This window comes from Cucurbita pepo, chromosome 11 (genome assembly GCF_057944985.1).
Source record: "Cucurbita pepo subsp. pepo isolate OVF chromosome 11, ASM5794498v1, whole genome shotgun sequence".
Taxonomy (NCBI): Eukaryota; Viridiplantae; Streptophyta; class Magnoliopsida; order Cucurbitales; family Cucurbitaceae; genus Cucurbita; species Cucurbita pepo.
In genome coordinates, this window is record NC_141808.1 from 1,249,997 (window position 1) to 1,266,707 (window position 16,711).

General features: G+C 38.1%; 3 protein-coding genes across 13 annotated transcripts; all 3 read right to left on the minus strand.

Annotated features, from left to right (window-relative positions):
• Positions 1 to 734: 734 nt before the first annotated feature.
• LOC111805628 (V-type proton ATPase 16 kDa proteolipid subunit) lies at positions 735 to 2,831 on the minus strand. The gene is made up of 3 exons (XM_023690766.2): positions 2,622 to 2,831; positions 2,252 to 2,537; positions 735 to 1,069 (listed from the first exon to the last, which is right to left on the minus strand). Exons 1-3 carry the CDS (start codon positions 2,698 to 2,700, stop codon positions 937 to 939), a joined length of 498 nt encoding a protein of 165 aa, XP_023546534.1. The 5' UTR covers positions 2,701 to 2,831; the 3' UTR covers positions 735 to 936.
• A 1,529-nt stretch (positions 2,832 to 4,360) lies between these two features.
• Positions 4,361 to 5,693, minus strand: LOC111805630 (V-type proton ATPase 16 kDa proteolipid subunit). Its single transcript, XM_023690770.2, has 3 exons — positions 5,558 to 5,693; positions 5,155 to 5,440; positions 4,361 to 4,747 (listed from the first exon to the last, which is right to left on the minus strand). Exons 1-3 carry the CDS (start codon positions 5,634 to 5,636, stop codon positions 4,615 to 4,617), a joined length of 498 nt encoding a protein of 165 aa, XP_023546538.1. The 5' UTR covers positions 5,637 to 5,693; the 3' UTR covers positions 4,361 to 4,614.
• A 163-nt stretch (positions 5,694 to 5,856) lies between these two features.
• LOC111805629 (lysine-specific histone demethylase 1 homolog 3) lies at positions 5,857 to 16,697 on the minus strand. Of its 11 annotated transcripts, none has more exons than XR_015422854.1 (11): positions 14,171 to 16,697; positions 13,267 to 13,408; positions 10,928 to 13,105; positions 10,707 to 10,800; positions 9,869 to 10,350; positions 8,644 to 9,327; positions 8,433 to 8,507; positions 7,956 to 8,152; positions 7,207 to 7,276; positions 7,078 to 7,121; positions 5,857 to 5,953 (listed from the first exon to the last, which is right to left on the minus strand). XR_015422854.1 is itself a non-coding variant. In XM_023690767.2 (9 exons), exons 2-9 carry the CDS (start codon positions 16,186 to 16,188, stop codon positions 8,087 to 8,089), a joined length of 5,739 nt encoding a protein of 1,912 aa, XP_023546535.2. In that variant the 5' UTR covers positions 16,189 to 16,321; positions 16,533 to 16,695; the 3' UTR covers positions 7,426 to 8,086. The 11 variants fall into 11 exon arrangements, 2 of the variants coding, with proteins under 2 accessions (XP_023546535.2, XP_023546536.2); XR_015422849.1 differs by having other exon boundaries at positions 7,755 to 8,152; XR_015422855.1 differs by lacking the exon at positions 5,857 to 5,953 and adding an exon at positions 6,062 to 6,347 and having other exon boundaries at positions 7,211 to 7,276.
• Between the last annotated feature and the right edge of the window lie 14 nt (positions 16,698 to 16,711).

The window sequence follows — 16,711 nt, forward strand, 5'->3', positions numbered from 1 at the left end:
CATTACATTTTAAAAGACAATTTTTGTATATAAAAATAATAATTTAATTCATGAAATTTTTACCTTTTTTAGCTGGGACTTGAAAAAATGTATTAAGAAACAATTCATGTTTCATTCCTTAAAAACATCAACTAAGACTCAACAAGACGTGAACTCCGGCTCCACCTTCAAGTGTTTCAAGGAATTGAAACACGAAAGATGAATGAGACTCAACCTTCTTTCTCTGATCTTTCTATTTAGTAGCCCTTTCATTTTCTTTAATAGAATTGGTAAGCCGGGTCAAGCAATTTCTCCTTCTAGAATACAATGAATATTCAATCCGAGCATAGTTCAAATTTATTAATGTAATTGAAACTTTGGTAAAATATAGTTCAACGATAATTAGCATGTACTCTTGAAACAATTCAAGCCTATCGCTAGCAGATATTGTCTACTTTGACCTATTACGTATCGCCGTCAGCCTCACCGTTTTAAAATGTATCTGCTAGAAAAAGGTTTCCACACTTATAAGGAACGATTCGTTCCCCTCTCCAACCGATATGGGATCTCACAACTCCTACGGAAATAATTCTAACATGTAATTCAATCTACAAACTCGTAATTTCCATTCAAGGAATTGTAATCCAAATACCGAAGATTTCTAGCCATTAATTACAGTGTATCACCAGAAATTTCAGAAGCACAAATTAGCAGTTTCTAGAGGAACAGATTCGAGAGCAACGCATTCAGCACAATAAACAGTGACAATGTTTTGTGTTTATTGAGAAGAATAATTGATTCCAAATCCTTGTTGAGTACAGAAATCACACAACAAAAACAAGAATATTTGAGAAAGAAAGACTTAGTCATGACCATTTCTAATCAGAGAACTACAAAAAGCAAGAAATAAGAACAAGAAGAGACATAATACACAATTTCCAAGCGCAAAACATTCACTTAATCAGCTCTTGACTGACCAGCTCGGGATGAGAGAATAATACCAACAATAAGTCCATAAAGGGCAAGTGCTTCCGCGAAAATTAGAATGAGAATCATCCCAACAAAGAGCTTTGGTTGTTGTGCATTGGCCCTGCAGAACACAAATGCAATTATTAGATGCCTACATATTCTACAGCTCTCTGCATCAAAACTGCTCCTACTTTTAACCAGAAGATTTGAAGCTGCATACCAATGGCATACATCATCAGCTAGCAAGTTGGAAACAACTATTCACAAGAAGGCACTAAGCAACTTCTGGAAACAAATTCGTTGTAAACTATGGAAGCAAGTAGGCAACCCAATTCAATCCCAAATGGCTGATTCAGAGAAACAGACCCAAGAATGCAAATGAATAATCTCTCTAATTACTGTAACAAGAAACAAAACGTTGCTTGTTTTGCAAAGAGCCTGTGAGATCCCACCTTGAAAGATTGTGAGATCTCACATCGATTGGAGAGAGAAACAGGTACTAGCAAGGACGCTGAGCCCTGAAGGGAGGATTGTGAGATTTCGTATCAATTGGACATCGAGCGGTGTGTCAGCGAGGTTGCTGGGTCCCAAATGTAGGTGGATTGTGAGATCCCACATCGATTGGAGAGAGGAACGAGTGCCAGCGAGGACGCTAAGCCTCAAAGGGGGGTGGATTGTGAGATCTCACATCGATTGGAGGGGGGAACGAAGCATTTTTATAAGGGTGTGGAAACCTTTCTCTAATAGACGCATTTTAAAAACCTTGAGGGGGACTTAAAAGGGAAAGTTCAAAGAGGACAATATCGACTAGCCATGGCTGTTATGGAGCTTGTACAAATATGAAAGGATTAAAAACAATAGTGATACCATTAATCTTTTTGGGATTTGAGGCATTCGACCATTCATATTGATCTGAGGCAGCAAATAATCAAGCGGGAACTTAGACTCCCAAGCCAAAAACGTAGAGATTTGAACTTCCAAGTCTTCAGTTCAATCAGATTTGGAAGCACAGTCCCTAACTTGTAAGCTCAAAATATGTTTAATTTTTCAACTCATTCTAAACACAGGCATCCCTTTCCAAAAGCAACCTTACTCCTCAACTTGAACATGGGGACACAGATTCTAATAACAAATCTTCAATCAGAATACTTTCACCCAAGTTGAAAAATTAGCAGAATCATATTGAAAACATAAACTAAAGAACAAAATCAAGCCAGACAGAAGTTTCCACAATACCTATAAATCTATGCTATAGAGTAACAGATTAAAATTCCTATCAGCTGAAATACGTAAAATGGAGTACCTAACGCCCGCATCGCCGACGATGCCGATAGCCATGCCAGCAGAGAGACCGGCGAGACCGCAAGCAAGACCAGAGGAGAGATGGGCGTAACCATCGAAGAGGTAATAAGATTTAGCCTTGGGGTTAATCCCCGTACTAATAATCACAGCAATAATCAAACCATAAATACCCAAAACTCCCGCCATAACGACCGGAACAATCGACTTCATCACCAATTCCGGCCTCATCACTCCCATTGACGCCACTCCAACCCCGCTCTTCGCCGTGCCGTAAGCGGCTCCCATACCTAATTAACAAGAATAGCAGCCAATCCAATGAAGATCCATAAAAAGAGACATGGAATCAATTGCGTAGAACGAAATTTTCTTACAGGAGAAAACCAGGGCCGCAGCAGCGCCGAGGAAGCCAAAGAAGGGTGCCGTTTCATCACCGCTAAACGTTGACGACATTTTTTTTCAGTTCGACTGAGAAGAAGATCTCCGATCAGATTAGATCTGAAGCTTTTTTTCTCTCCCTCCCTCTCTCTCTGATTTTGCTTTTTCTTCAGATACCCAAACTTTTTTGTTTTTTCGCTTTTTTTGTTTTGTTTTGTTTTTTTTTTTTTTTTTTTTTTTTTTTTTTTTTGCTTCCGATTCTATAATATCTCTCCACGTTATCTGGAATAATCGAAAAAGAAACCAAAGGCAAAACACTAAAATTTAGATATAAATAAATAAAATAAATAAATATATATATATATATATATATATATATATATATATATATAATTTTTAAAATGTTTATCTAGTGCAAATACAATTTTCAAAATGTTATATTATAATTTTAGTACATCAATATTCAGTATTTATTTAATAGGTCTGGAAATTTTCAATTTTTTTTATAAAATTGGGATATCTATTATTCACAAAAATGAATTATCTAAAATAATTGAATGATAATTTAAATTATTATTTACCTTTTTAACCAAGAAATTCAATATTGTGAGGATATATATTAAATATTGGACTTTAAATAAGTACACGTGTCTTAACCACTTATCATACTTTGAAATCAAAGGGGGTTTTAAAGTCTCGTGATTTAAAATTCAATAAAATTATATTCATGTTTTTTATCTTATTTAAAATGAGAGATTTGAACCAATATATTTACTTGAAACGAAAAAAAAAAAATATATATATATATAGACAGTTTCATTATACAGGCTTTTAATTTTAATTTATTAATAGAAAGTTAAAACAGGAAAAGGTTAAATAAATAATATTGTCCAACTATTTTAGTTAGTGTTTGTGTATGGTGAAAAATAAAATTGTTCATTTTTCGGAGTCTCAAAGGGGTGTGGAAACATTTACTATAATTGAAATTTCTGATTTAATTTTGTTTTTTGCTTTTTTATAATATTACCAAGTATACCATGAGTATATCCTAATATTTTAATGGTATGAATTAAATCTGATTGGGTTTGCATTTCTTTAATTTGTTAATTATATGTTAAATATGTTAATTATGGAAAATATAATTAAATTTCCTCATTTTCATCGTAGTTTCATCCCATTCTAAAGAAGAAAAAGTATAAATCTTCACGCAGTTTCATCCCATTCTAAAGAAGAAAAAGTATAAATCTTCACGCTTAGTATACCTCGTATCTTCAATCTCGACATCAACTCAATTGGAATGGTCGCACAAGCGATTTTGTAATTTATAACCCTAAGTCTCAATAACAAAAAGGTTATGTTAATCATGTCTCAACCATATATTTAAAGATATTTGGGTATGGTATAAGTAATCGAAAACTAAATCCCCATCCCACAAAATTCTCCAAATAATCTCTCGAGGGATCGAGTTAGAGAGTTAAAAGGAAGAAAGTTCTCCCCGCTCCGTCCCCATGACTACCTAGTCATGTTCAGGATAGGTCCCACATGTAAATTGGCATATACATTCCTAGCTAAACTATATATATTAAAAAAAAAAAAAAAACAATGTAATACTAAAAAAGAACAGAGTTTACCATCCGATCAGAATAGTGCAAGTCTCATCATCATTCAGAATAGTGCAAGTCGAAATACTGAAGATAACAAGTTAGAAGGAAGCTTCAGGCAAATTAGAGCAATGTTGATGCAACAGAGTTTAATCTTTTTATTGAGAAGAATAATTAATCCCCAAATCCATATTAGCTACGCTACTACAGGGTCCGTGAGGTATAGCAAGCAGCAATCACACCTCACAAGAACATTTGGGAGAGTAGGCTTCAAAATCATAACAACAACCCATTTACTCAGCAGTACAAAATCAATTCTGGATGGACAAAAAAAAAACGAGGACATACACTACACAAACTCCACTCCACAAAAACCATACCCCACCACTTAATCAGCTCTCGACTGACCAGCTCGGGAAGACAGAATAATGCCCACGATGAGTCCATACAGTGCCAGCGCTTCAGCAAAAATTAGAATAAGAATCATCCCAACGAAAAGCTTGGGCTGCTGGGCATTGGCTCTGTCCAACGAAGAAGATTAAATATAAGGAATAAGTAGCTTGATCAGAAGGGTTTGAGAAGCCTAAATTCAGGAATAACCTTATCTCAAAACCATGGAACATAATGGAATAAATCAAAGCAAAGTTATAGCTATTTACACATCACCATGACATGGATCCATCAGAATCACATCCAACATACAAACTCCAATCCAACAGAACATAATGGAATAACATCAACAAAATCATATACCAAGGCTTTGAGGAAGAAATCTAAGAAAAATGCAGAAACAAGCTTACAGAACAACCAAGACGTGCACGAACGAATTCTATCGATAACAAGTATACAAGCGCGAACAGACTAATAGGTCAAAATACACGCACGATGACAGCCAAAATCAACATTCCAAAACGTTAAGAAATAGTACCTAACACCAGCATCGCCGACGATCCCGATAGCCATGCCAGCGGACAGACCAGCAAGGCCACAAGCAAGCCCAGAGGAGAGATGCGCGTAGCCATCGAAAAGGTAATAAGATTTGGCCTTGGGGTTAATCCCTGTACTAATAATCACAGCAATAATAAGACCATAAATACCCAAAACTCCAGCCATGACCACCGGAACAATAGACTTCATCACCAGTTCAGGCCTCATTACTCCCATAGACGCAACTCCCACCCCGCTCTTCGCCGTTCCATAAGCAGCTCCCATACCTAATCAAATAAAAATAAATAAATAAAAACCAACATAAACCCCCCATCGGGATATGAATCAAAGATCCACACCCAGAAAACAATAAATTAAACCACATTGGATGAAAGATGAATTACAGGAGAAGACGAGGGCCGCAGCGGCGCCGAGGAAGCCGAAGAAAGGTGCCGTTTCATCGCCACTGAAAGTTGACGACATCTTTTCTGGATTCGATGGTGAAGATGAAGAAGGTCGCCGATTAGATCCGATCTCGAACTCTCTCTCTTTCTCTCTCTCTTCTTCCTGTTCTTCAAATAAGCCCACAACTTTGTCGCCTCGCTACAATTGCCTGAAATGCTCACGCTATCGCGAATAATTATTTGCTTTAGAATAATACGATCGGGTCCTACAGCTGTGCTTCCCCTGGCCCACAACAGGCCCAAATAGGAATATAAAGTGGGCCGCAATCAGAATAACATGCAAACGTGGCCCAATAACAGGCCCACATCTCGCTAGTGAAGCCTATAAAAACGTGCCTGCACATATTACAACTCAATCATTCCGTCACTTAGAAATATTAAATTAAAACAGACAGATGTGAGAATTTAAAACCTTATCAATACAAAAGATTCACGAATTATATATTCCATGAAACACAGGAATTACTCTTTTTTCTTTTTTACAATATTACATTTTAAAGATATGATATCAAATAAATTAAATTATGCTCAAAAATAATAGAAGCTATCAAACTTTTTCCAAGCTTTGGATTCCTTTTGAACTATCAGGGCAGGTAAGAATAGTTGGCAAAAACTGATGGGTATTAAACTCAATGGACAATAATGAAGCAATTTGTAATGGCACACGCCCACCGCTAGCAAAAGCTGTCTTCCTTGGGCTTTCCCTTTCGAGTTTTCCCTTTGAGCTTCCCTTCAAAGTTTTAAAAACGCATCGGCCAAAGAAAGGGACTGTGAGATCTCACAATGGTCGGAGAGGAGAACGAAACATTCTTTATAAAAGTGGAAACCTCTCCTTCACAGACGCGTTTTAAAAATCTTGAAGAAAAGCTCAAAGAAGACAATATCTACTAGCATTGGGTTTGAGCCGGTACACAACTTCCTAGCTACTCACAATTCAGACATCACCACCAAATACATGCCATATGTGAATACTATTAGGCATAACGACTAGTAAAACCATTGATGTAGATGTTCTTTGATCGAAAGGTCTGAAAATTTTCACACCCCACTTAATGAAGTCAATAAATAAACAAAACACTGAGCTAAAACACGACAACTTGATAAATCAGTTGCATAAAACACCAAATCTGAAGACCAGAAAGTAAAACAACTGCACATGTTTCTATACTCATCCCTTTCTTTTGCAGAGTTAAAGTTGAGGACTGAAGATGGGACTTCGAACCTTAAAACTTTTTACCATCAAGCTAGGTGCACCCGAAAAATGCATGATTTGCATAATTGAAATGGAATTATCAATAATCGACGATGGACTCGACCACAAATCAGATACCAAGGTCACATGCTTCACTTTGGATAATACTTCTATTCATGACATTATTCTAAGATGTTCTAGTGCTCATATACAAATATGCAACAGTTGCAATAAGTGAAGGGTCTAAAATAGGCTAAAAGAAAGTTACCTAATTGTGGGTATGAGTGAAGCAACAATCCATACACTGCAAACCTAGCAATAACCAAAAATTGTAGGCAGTAAACCAATTGGCAAGAAAAGTGCAAGAGACAGAAAGGGGAAGGAAATGTTGACTCACTTACAGATGCCTCGGTGCGTATATTGCATTTGTCGTGTTCCAAGTCGCATAAGCAGTCGATCTCCTTAGTCTATACATAAGGAACATTTTCGTTGATCAAAGTTATTAACAGAAGCACTGTCCATGACAGTCTACAGTTTGATTGTCTCAACCAAGACAACATTTTAGTCAATGTATGGAAAGAAAAGACAGGTAAATTACAGTATTCAGTCTCAAAGATTGAGAAATTTTTGCAAATAAATGAAAATTCCTGTGTGATTGTCGTCAATGAAATAATTCTAAGCTGTACAGGTGAAGAGGGAAAAGGAAGAAAAGAAAATGAACCATAACCTAAGGTCCATCGCTAAGAACTGAAGGGCTTGATCTTATACCCTTATAGTACAACTGAAGGGCTTGATCTTATACCCCTATAGTACAATGTGATGTTTTCTTTAACGGGCGCTCGTGACCCAAATGAGCAAGAAAATGACACCTGGAGTGGTCCTGAGGGGCGGCATAAATTTAAGCCATGCCAAAAGAATTATGCAGAATCGAGCTGAAGTTCATACCAATCATAATCACATTTAGCACCAGGACCAATTATAATCATATCTGACAGCACGAACCAAAATCTTGGTAGATCAATGAAACTCCACAACTGATTACACAAGCAGAAATGTCATATTTCTTAATTGCAGCTTCAGAAATTAAGGTACGCTGGAAATGTAATACAGGCGTCAAGTTATGAAGTCTTTCATGCCAACATATACCTTGGAGTCTTTCCAGGCTAAAATGAATAATCCAAGTGTGTCCTCGAGAGCTCGCCAATCAAGCCACTTGATCCTTGGGACCATCATGACTTCATTATTGACCAAGAAATGACAACAAATCCTTGGGACTGTCACGATTTCATCACTGGCTTCGTGGCCATATGCCTCTCTATTAATTTGTCTACAAAGGCACGAATCTGCAAGTGCATAATCCAAGTGCAACCAAGAGGAAACAGATAAGGACCTGTCTAATGAAAAGAGCAAAAAGAAACAACAAAAATACACTACGTCTCACCAGGAAGAAAAATGGTATGCATCAATGGCACAATGGGAACAGTATTAAAGTAGAATTACAATAAAATCCTAATGAAAAAGTGTTAAGTAATATTCTTTTAACAAAAGAAGTTTCATGTGGTAGCGGTACAAAAAAGCATTTGTAAACTGTAACAGATAAAGAAGTTATAGATGGAAGCAAACCTTGTTCCTACGTTTGAAATCAAGAAACTCAGAAACAGTCATGCCTTTCTCTGCATCAGTGGCTTGTTCCATGACCTGATTTCCAAGGAAACATGGTTAAACATGTAAAACATTTTACTCTCCCACCACCCCAAAAAAAATCCACGCACACCGAAAATAAAAGGAATCAAATTTGGGTGGAAGAATGTACTGGGGAAGATGAATTGCTAACCTTGGTTGCACTTTTCTTCATAATTGACTTATATCCATCCTTGTCAATTTTCCTTGCTTTGTAAAGGGGCATCAAGAGTGATGCAACATAATCAACTACAGCCTGCTTAATTCTGTCAGCCCCATGTTGATGGTTTCTTATTGGCTCCTTGCTGATTGTCACTTGTGATATTGAGCTCTCATTCGCTACTTGATCACTATTCCAAGTGGGGTTGTTCCAATTTGTGTTTGAATCCTCCTCATCATCTACATGAGCTGCAGCTGCTTGAGTCCGCCATCTCTCAATTGCATGATAATCTTTCATTCCAACACTACCAGCTGTATCGACCCATGCTTTCGTGTATATACTACTATCCATAGGAACACTTTCACCAGAGTGTTCCCTGAAGTTTAATTGGCTAACAATCTCATTTGAATGGCTTCTTTGCGAAAGGTTATCTGCAGACATTCGTGAACTTTCAAGATTAACACAAGCAGCAGAAAATTCCACAGACCAGTTCCTGACCCTGCAATTCCTTGAATCTATTTCTGAAGTACAATCTTGTCTTCCTAGCACACTGCCAGACAACTTCCTTTTATACTCGTACTCATCCATTTGAGCATAATGCTCCCTTCTGGCAAATTTGTGAAAGGAAGGGATTTTTGGGAGCTGCATCGCACTCTTGGCTTCAGAAGATGCATATGCCTGTGGTGTGAAAATCATCAAGTAAATTTAAAGTAGACAAAACATGCAATCGGGAATTCACAAATCTCCTATAAACTAGTCAACAAATTCACTGGAAGCCACTGATATGACAAAGCTATCTAAATACAGTTTCTAGATCCTATATAACATAAGCTTGTCACTTTTTGGGATCAATTAAAAGTTATATTCCATCCATAGAAAAAGTACAAAAGTTACACCATTCCCAGAAACTAACACAAAAATTTCTGCCACTGATGAAATAGAAACTAACATATGCTATGATCACAACCAAACGTTATCATAAAAGCTATGACCTAGTGCTGGTGCATTTAGTCCATATTCATACCAACGTATTATAAAATTTCACCCAAGTAAAGATTATATAACATGGCAATGATTAATGATGGCACATCCCCTTAATATTATGAGTTTAAGTAACCAAGCCCATAAAGACAAACTGTTGTCGTAAGTTCGCACCAAGGAAGACTCATTACTAACCCAGTCACTAAAGCATTAAATAAGCAGAGAATCAAAAGACAACCTTCGCAGCTGCAAGTGCTGCAGCACGTGCTGCCTCAGCAGCAGCAAAGGCAGTCTCCTCTTCTTCTGTCATCACAATGTTGTTGTCTTCCATCTCTGCATCCTGCTTTCCAAATGAACCCCTTGACCTTGATGAACTGATATCTGATTTTGATGAATTTTCCATTTCCAATTTCAATTTACTATTATCACTTTTCATATTGACATCAGACGTTGAGGGAATTGCAGCTGATGCCAAATTGCCTCTACTATCCAGCGCGCAGTTGTTTGAGTGCAAAGGAGGTTTTCCAGAAGAAGAATCTTTATTAGATTTCCTCTTCAATGATTCTACAGTAGAAACTGACTTTGAGAGTTTTAACCCCCCATTAGCAGCCTTTTCTTTACGGAAAACTTCAAGCCAAATGCTAACCAACTGACTTGCAATGGCACGAATGTCACGGCTTGTATGCACACATACCTTTTCTTTGACAGTTTTACCTATGCCTGCACCAATTGTTAGCAAAGGCAATATCTCATAAATTCCCTCCACCGACCATATTAATTTAAATTTCAAAGGAAAACACACACACACACACACACACTAACTTTTACTCAAAAGTAAGAGCTTAACTAGAAAACGTAAACACATGCATGCGCGAGCAAATAATAGAACATTAATACTGAAAATAAACAAAATCTGGTTTACATTTAAACATGAAAATTAGAGAATGACAAGTCAAAGAGCTATATCAGTTAGATACAAAATTCTTTAGTAGTAGGGTTTCTAACAAGCATAGTCAAGGAGGGTTTAAAAGAAAAGAAAGATATATCAAGTCACTCAAAAAGGCAAGTAGATATACCTGATAAGCGAACTGCAAGTAGATCAGTTGAAACTAGCACAAGAATACGAACACACTGCCGAAGAAGTTGAGTCCCATCCTTCCCCATTGAGTCCTACAATCAATTATAAGCCAAAACTTTAAAGGTTATTGACATGAACAGATTACGCTGTTTAGAGGTAAATGAATGAGAGAAAAAAGAATTTTGTAGTAAAGCTTGTACTAATAAGTGTAGACATTACCAATATCCACGAGTTGAGAACTGTAAGGCCTTCTTTAGCCCCTGCAAAAGACTTTAACGTCTCAACAGGGATATTCAGCAACTCTTTTGCCACATGCAATCTCCCTGCTGTTGTTTTTGCACTAAAAAACAAGTCTTTTAGTAAAGCTTCTCTGGTCACAATCCTAGATCCATCCAAAGAATTTTTGAAAAGAGCATCAGAAAGCTTAACAGCATCAAGTCTTGTAATTATGTCTCCAACTTCATCATTCTCACAATCAGACTGCCTCTGAGCAGCTTCCATTGCCTCTACTTCTGCTGTAAAATCATAACCATAACTCAATATATCAATCATGCGTACAGCCTCTCTTAGCCCACTCATCATTGCACCCCCAACGGTGTCAGGATGCTCCTTGCAAGTAGCTTCACCAGCAAAAAACAAACAGTTTCCAACAGGCCTCGCTAAAATGTCATAATCCTCTCCCGACGCTCCAACAGCAACATAAGAGTAAGCACCATAGCTAAACGGATCTCGTCCCCAATCAGTCACTACAGTTGCAACTGGATCAGGCACCATAGCTTCTCCAAAAAGTTTTCGAAGGACCATTAATGCATGGCTTACGTTATCAGAAGAGCTCATATATTGCCTTTCCACAGCCGCCTGACCAACCACTAATGCCATGAGAACAGGAGCACCAACTGTTTTTCTTACATTCCAAAACATGAAACACTGCCCCCTCCACTTTGTTTCCTCTGCAGTTGCCCCAAAATAATCCACAGAGTCATCCCAGAAAACTTCTGGAAATTCAAGAACTATTTTGTTAAGAACTCCAAATCCAAGGCGCTGGATGGACAGACGCTTCCATTCAGGCAATGGGGGGGAAAACTTAATAGTTTCTTCTTTCAAGCACCCAAGAGGCACGGTAATAAGGACAGCATCTCCTAGGAACACAGAGCCATTGGTTGTGGAAACTTTTACCTTTGCACACTGATTCTCGTTTAACTCAATGTCATTGGTGCTGTAAGAAATATCAGCCACAGCATGATTTAGGTGAACATTGAGTCCTCCACCAAGAGACTCAACAACAGTGCTATAACCCCCTTTAATCATACAATGAGCTCCTCCAAAACCTCCATAAAGATCGTCCTGATTCCAATTAGGAAGAGATACTTTCTTGAGCATAGCAGCACAACCATACTCCAAGTTAGCAAAATGCCAATTCATAACTCGCCTCTCAAAGGGACTCAAAAGCTCTTTCTCAGAACAAGCATCTATTCCCAATCGAGCCATGCGCCGTCGCTTAAGGGCATATTCTAAACCCTCCTCAAGAGACATGGCCATTGCGTGCTCTCCTCTTTGTGCAACAAGCAACACCATGTCATCAAGAAGACTATTATATTCTGCTTCCAAAGCTTCATCCATGTCTACTGGAACTTTTTTGCATGTAATGATATCATAGAGTGGACAGTCACTATTTAATACAGTCAATTCAAGACCCAATTGAGTGCAAATCAATGAAGACGGATCGGGTCTTCTTTCAGTTGCGACATCAGCCTCTACTCCTGTAATAATACTTGCACCAAGATCTACAGGAACAGAAAGAGAGGAGCGATCTGTATAAACACGACCTCCTAACCTATTCCTAGCTTCAAGTACAATGACAGTAAAGCCCTGACGATGCAAGTGCTTGGCAGCAGTTAAGCCAGCAGGACCAGCTCCAATAACAATTACTTTCTTTCTGACTTCAGAATTACTCTGCTGTTGTTGATCACCTCCGACACACGCATCGGAGGACTGGATTTGGTGCCGACCATTTCTTGACTGGTTAGTTAAATGTGAGGCAGCTTTACCTGGAACATCAATACCTACAGATTTTACCGGTATAGGATCAAGAGTACCGTACTCCAAGTCCTGTACCAATTCTTGTTCAAGTTCCACTGGTTTTGCTAACTCAAAATTATTTTCAATCACAAGATCTCTTCCTTCAGTGTCTTCCAATAGTAGTTCACAGCCAGCTGCAACATTGTTCTCTGCATCCGAAGCATCAGAATTTTTAACAATGACACAAACCCCTTCCTCAGAATCAGCAGCTGAAGCAACAGTAACCTCTCCAACTTTCTTTTCTCCCAGCTCATATTCATACTTAATATCAGATTCTGATTTAACTTTCTCAGACGCAATCCCCGCATTTATATAACCCTGTCAATTTCATTACAAATTAATACTGACCTGAGGGGAAAACACAGCCTCCAAAGTAGAATGACATAAGAAATTTTTAATTGACGGAAATGAAAATCAAAGACAAATTAACTGGTCCATAAAAAACACGAGACAATACTCTGCAATCTGTTCTAACTTACACGTAGATTAAGAAATGCATAGATCTCCCTAATAAGGGGGAAACGTGGTGGTTCATCCATAGAGGGAGTATTAGTGACCCCACAGTCAACAAGATTCAAAATGCGTGTAACATCTTTACTCCAAAGGCCCAGGATCTGATTCCTGCAAGAAGACACATTTTAACTATCGTTGAACAATTGAATCATAGATTAAAGAGTATCAATTAAACTTAAATATGCGCTGTTTCAGCTCCATTCCAGCATCAATTCAATAAGCATGAAACATTATTGCTTGGGGAGTGACAATTCTTCCAATGACATTGATGCTTGGAGAACTCAGCACCCCTTGGTTTATAATAATTTGTCATTAGCTGGAAAGTAATATTACTTCTGTTTACTCCCCATAGTTTACAGTATAATTTAGCTGAGAGTATAGTATTTCTCCATGCAAGGCTCACATGTATAATATACAAATAATAACAATCTTCATGATACAGCAGAAAACAGTACAATTTTTTAAAATATTTCCTTTTTATAAAAATCGCCAAACCAAGACTGGCATCAACTTGAATATAAAAGAATCACAAAGAAGCTTCAAAGTTTTGATTAATCGTTTAAGTTAATAGGACTCAGAACATCATCCAGCAACTAACCAAAGATGTAGTACCAAAATAAAATAAAATAAAGATCTGTATATATATATATGTATGTATGTATGTATGCATGTATCATTAGACAACATGCATGGTATCTGATGCTGAATATAATTCCGTAGTTGCACACTCCACGATGGAGAAGGGCATAAAGAAAAGGCATAAAAACCAATAAAGTGACATAAATCAAGGCATGGAGAAAAGCAATCTATCCAAAATAAAGTGACATGCAAGACGGCATCTAATAAGATAAAGGATTAAGTAACAAATACCTGCATGCCAAGTACTCTTGAAGCCCACCTTTGCGCTTTAGCACATCCTTAAATTTAATCTTCTCAAGTAGATTAACTGCATGAGCCTTCAGCCCTGCAGATACTGCAGCTCTACCACCAGTTTCAGCTTCAGTAAAAGTTGTTGATGTAGAATCCCTTCTTGATCTAAAAGAATGGTCACCATCAACTACACGCTCACTAATCAAAATCTCCCAATCAATATCTCCTTCGTAAGCCATGTCATCATGTCTGGGCTTCTTTGTCTTGCGCGCTACACGTTGTAAAGCTGAAAGCTTTAACTCTTTTTCACTACCAGGAGCAGATACTACATCCTCAAGGTCATTATCGTCTGGAGTCAAAGACCCAGGAGAAGATACCTTAACGTCCTTACCAGGAAGTATATTATTTGGACCATCTATCACTACGGAAGCCTTGACCAGTTGATTATCTGATATCATGCTGAAATTTCCAATAGGACAAACTTCTGGATAATTTGGTACGGATGTAGCTGCCACAGATTTTTGGGATCTGGAACATTGAACAGCAGTTGAATCTGAAATCCTCCGAGAGATCAGAGCATTTTCCTTCTGCCTAGAACCACCTTTGGTATTTGGCACATCAGTTCCAGTATTTAAATTTTCGGAGTCACAGCAAGTCTTATCCACTTCCGTTGAATCGAAAGCTGCGGATATCTGAAGATTGGAGAGTGTTGTTCTGTCTAATGATTGATCAGAAATCTTCAAATTTTGAGTAGATCTACAGATTTCTTTGGAAGAACTTTCACAGAAGTTGGTAGAGGTAGGCAATTCATCATGATGTATAACAAGTAATCTATCTTTTCCTTCACAATCTACACCTAAAGTTTTTTTAGACAAACTAACTGTGGTCTCTTGGGCCACCACATCACAAAAATATCCGCTGGAAACACCCCCACAAAGGCCATGGTTTTCTTTTGACTGTTCTAGAGGGCGAAAAGAACTGCCCATATTTTCATTAAGATGATTTTCACCTCGCCCATCCTGAAGAGAAACCATTTCTGCCAAATGGCTACGCTCCATTGTTTCGCCACAAGAACAATGTTTTAATGCATTCTTGATTTCACACGATGCCTTTCTTTCCAGCCCCTGGAAATTGTCCCTACATTGACTATAGTTTTTGCTATCTTGATTATTGAGACGATGTTGATTCTCTTCTTGGTCACCTTCGACCCCTTGGTGGCATTGTCCTTGATTGGGATTAGGATTACAATTCTCTCCAGTGCACCGTGAACAGGAAATTAAACATGACATAGTAAGATCAGATTCTGTTTTTTCTACAACTTGTGCCAGCTTAGCAGAAGAATCAGAACTCACTATGGAGTATGTTTCATGATCCCCAGTTCTAGAAAAAGGACTCAATTTATCTTCTGAAGCCTCGTCCTTGCAATCCGGTTTAAATGTTGTAGATATGAATGTTTTCCTAGTTGAACCAGATTGAACCTTTTGGACAAATGCTGACAGTGAATCATCGAACTTAGCACTTCTCCGACTCGAGATACCCGTCTCCATGTCTTTTAATTCCAAAACAGGTGCTTCACACCTCGTTTCTACATCAATCATTGCAGATGAATCAAACTCTTCACGGTCCATTAATTCGCCCTTTTGTGGTCTAAATCTTGCGTCTAAATCCCCTTGTCCTCCGGATGCATTACCCAAAGATTCTGCCACACTTACAGAAGAACTCTGTTTCCTAGCAATTCTGGGTCCAACCTCTTTAGGACGCCTCAACTTTTTTCTGAAACTGGCTAAAGTGTCGTCCATTCCCCCAATATCCTCTTGCTCTGGATGTTTTGCTCCTTTCTTGTCAACCATCTTGTCCCTTTCACCACCATCATCTACACCCAACTTACTCTTCTTAGAGTTGCGTGATCTCTTCAACTTCAGCAAAGATCCAATGGGTTCATCATCGTCTGAATCAAACCCACCCTCCTTTGGCTTCGTTCTTTTCCTAAAACCAGACTTCTTGTTGTCTCCGCCCATCTTCTCAACCCCACATTCAATAAATAACCAGCAAATCTCGATGGTGTAACCCTAACCCAGCTTGACAAAACAAGCAATCAAGCAATAATCTGAAACACATCCCATTGCTTTCCACCTCCCAAACATCAAGTATCTAAAACTCAGAAATCCAGTAAAGAAATTCAACCGATTAGCTAATTATACCGCGAATATCGGAAAGAGTTCCTTCCTAACTCGACCAATACCAAAATAACAAAAGAACAATGCGATAAGAGATGTAAGAAAACACGCATCTAGGGTTTGTAACAGCATGCCTGAGAAGAAGCGAAAAGAAACACAAAATTGATGAAGGAAAAGCAGCAGACCTTGAAAAAGCTTGTATTTCGCGGCATTCAAGAATTGGTGAGAAGAAGAAGAAGAGAGTGAGTGCACGTTAGCCTGACCGGTGGTATGAGTGACGGTCGGCTCTGAGAAGTGCGCCGTCAGCGGGATGGGGGCAAAAAAGTCTGTTGCGGGGGAGAAAAAATAAGAAATAAATAATTAA

Bases quoted from the DNA above. Each gene is read 5' to 3' on its own strand.
- LOC111805630 (XM_023690770.2), bottom strand. From the start codon at position 5,636: ATGTCGTCAACTTTCAGTGGCGATGAAACGGCACCTTTCTTCGGCTTC. The intron at 5,441-5,557 runs GTAATTCATCTT...TTATTTGATTAG, and splicing joins TGCGGCCCTCGTCTTCTCCT to GTATGGGAGCTGCTTATGGA. The intron at 4,748-5,154 runs GTACTATTTCTT...TTCGTTGGACAG, and splicing joins GTCGGCGATGCTGGTGTTAG to AGCCAATGCCCAGCAGCCCA.
- LOC111805629 (XM_023690768.2), bottom strand. From the start codon at position 16,188: ATGGGCGGAGACAACAAGAAGTCTGGTTTTAGGAAAAGAACGAAGCCA. The intron at 9,328-9,868 runs GTTGTCTTTTGA...TTCACACCACAG, and splicing joins CAGCACTTGCAGCTGCGAAG to GCATATGCATCTTCTGAAGC. The intron at 8,508-8,643 runs GTTAGCAATTCA...CTTGGAAATCAG, and splicing joins TGAAGAAAAGTGCAACCAAG to GTCATGGAACAAGCCACTGA.
- LOC111805628 (XM_023690766.2), bottom strand. From the start codon at position 2,700: ATGTCGTCAACGTTTAGCGGTGATGAAACGGCACCCTTCTTTGGCTTC. The intron at 2,538-2,621 runs GTAAGAAAATTT...CTTGTTAATTAG, and splicing joins TGCGGCCCTGGTTTTCTCCT to GTATGGGAGCCGCTTACGGC. The intron at 1,070-2,251 runs GTACTCCATTTT...TGTGTTCTGCAG, and splicing joins GTCGGCGATGCGGGCGTTAG to GGCCAATGCACAACAACCAA.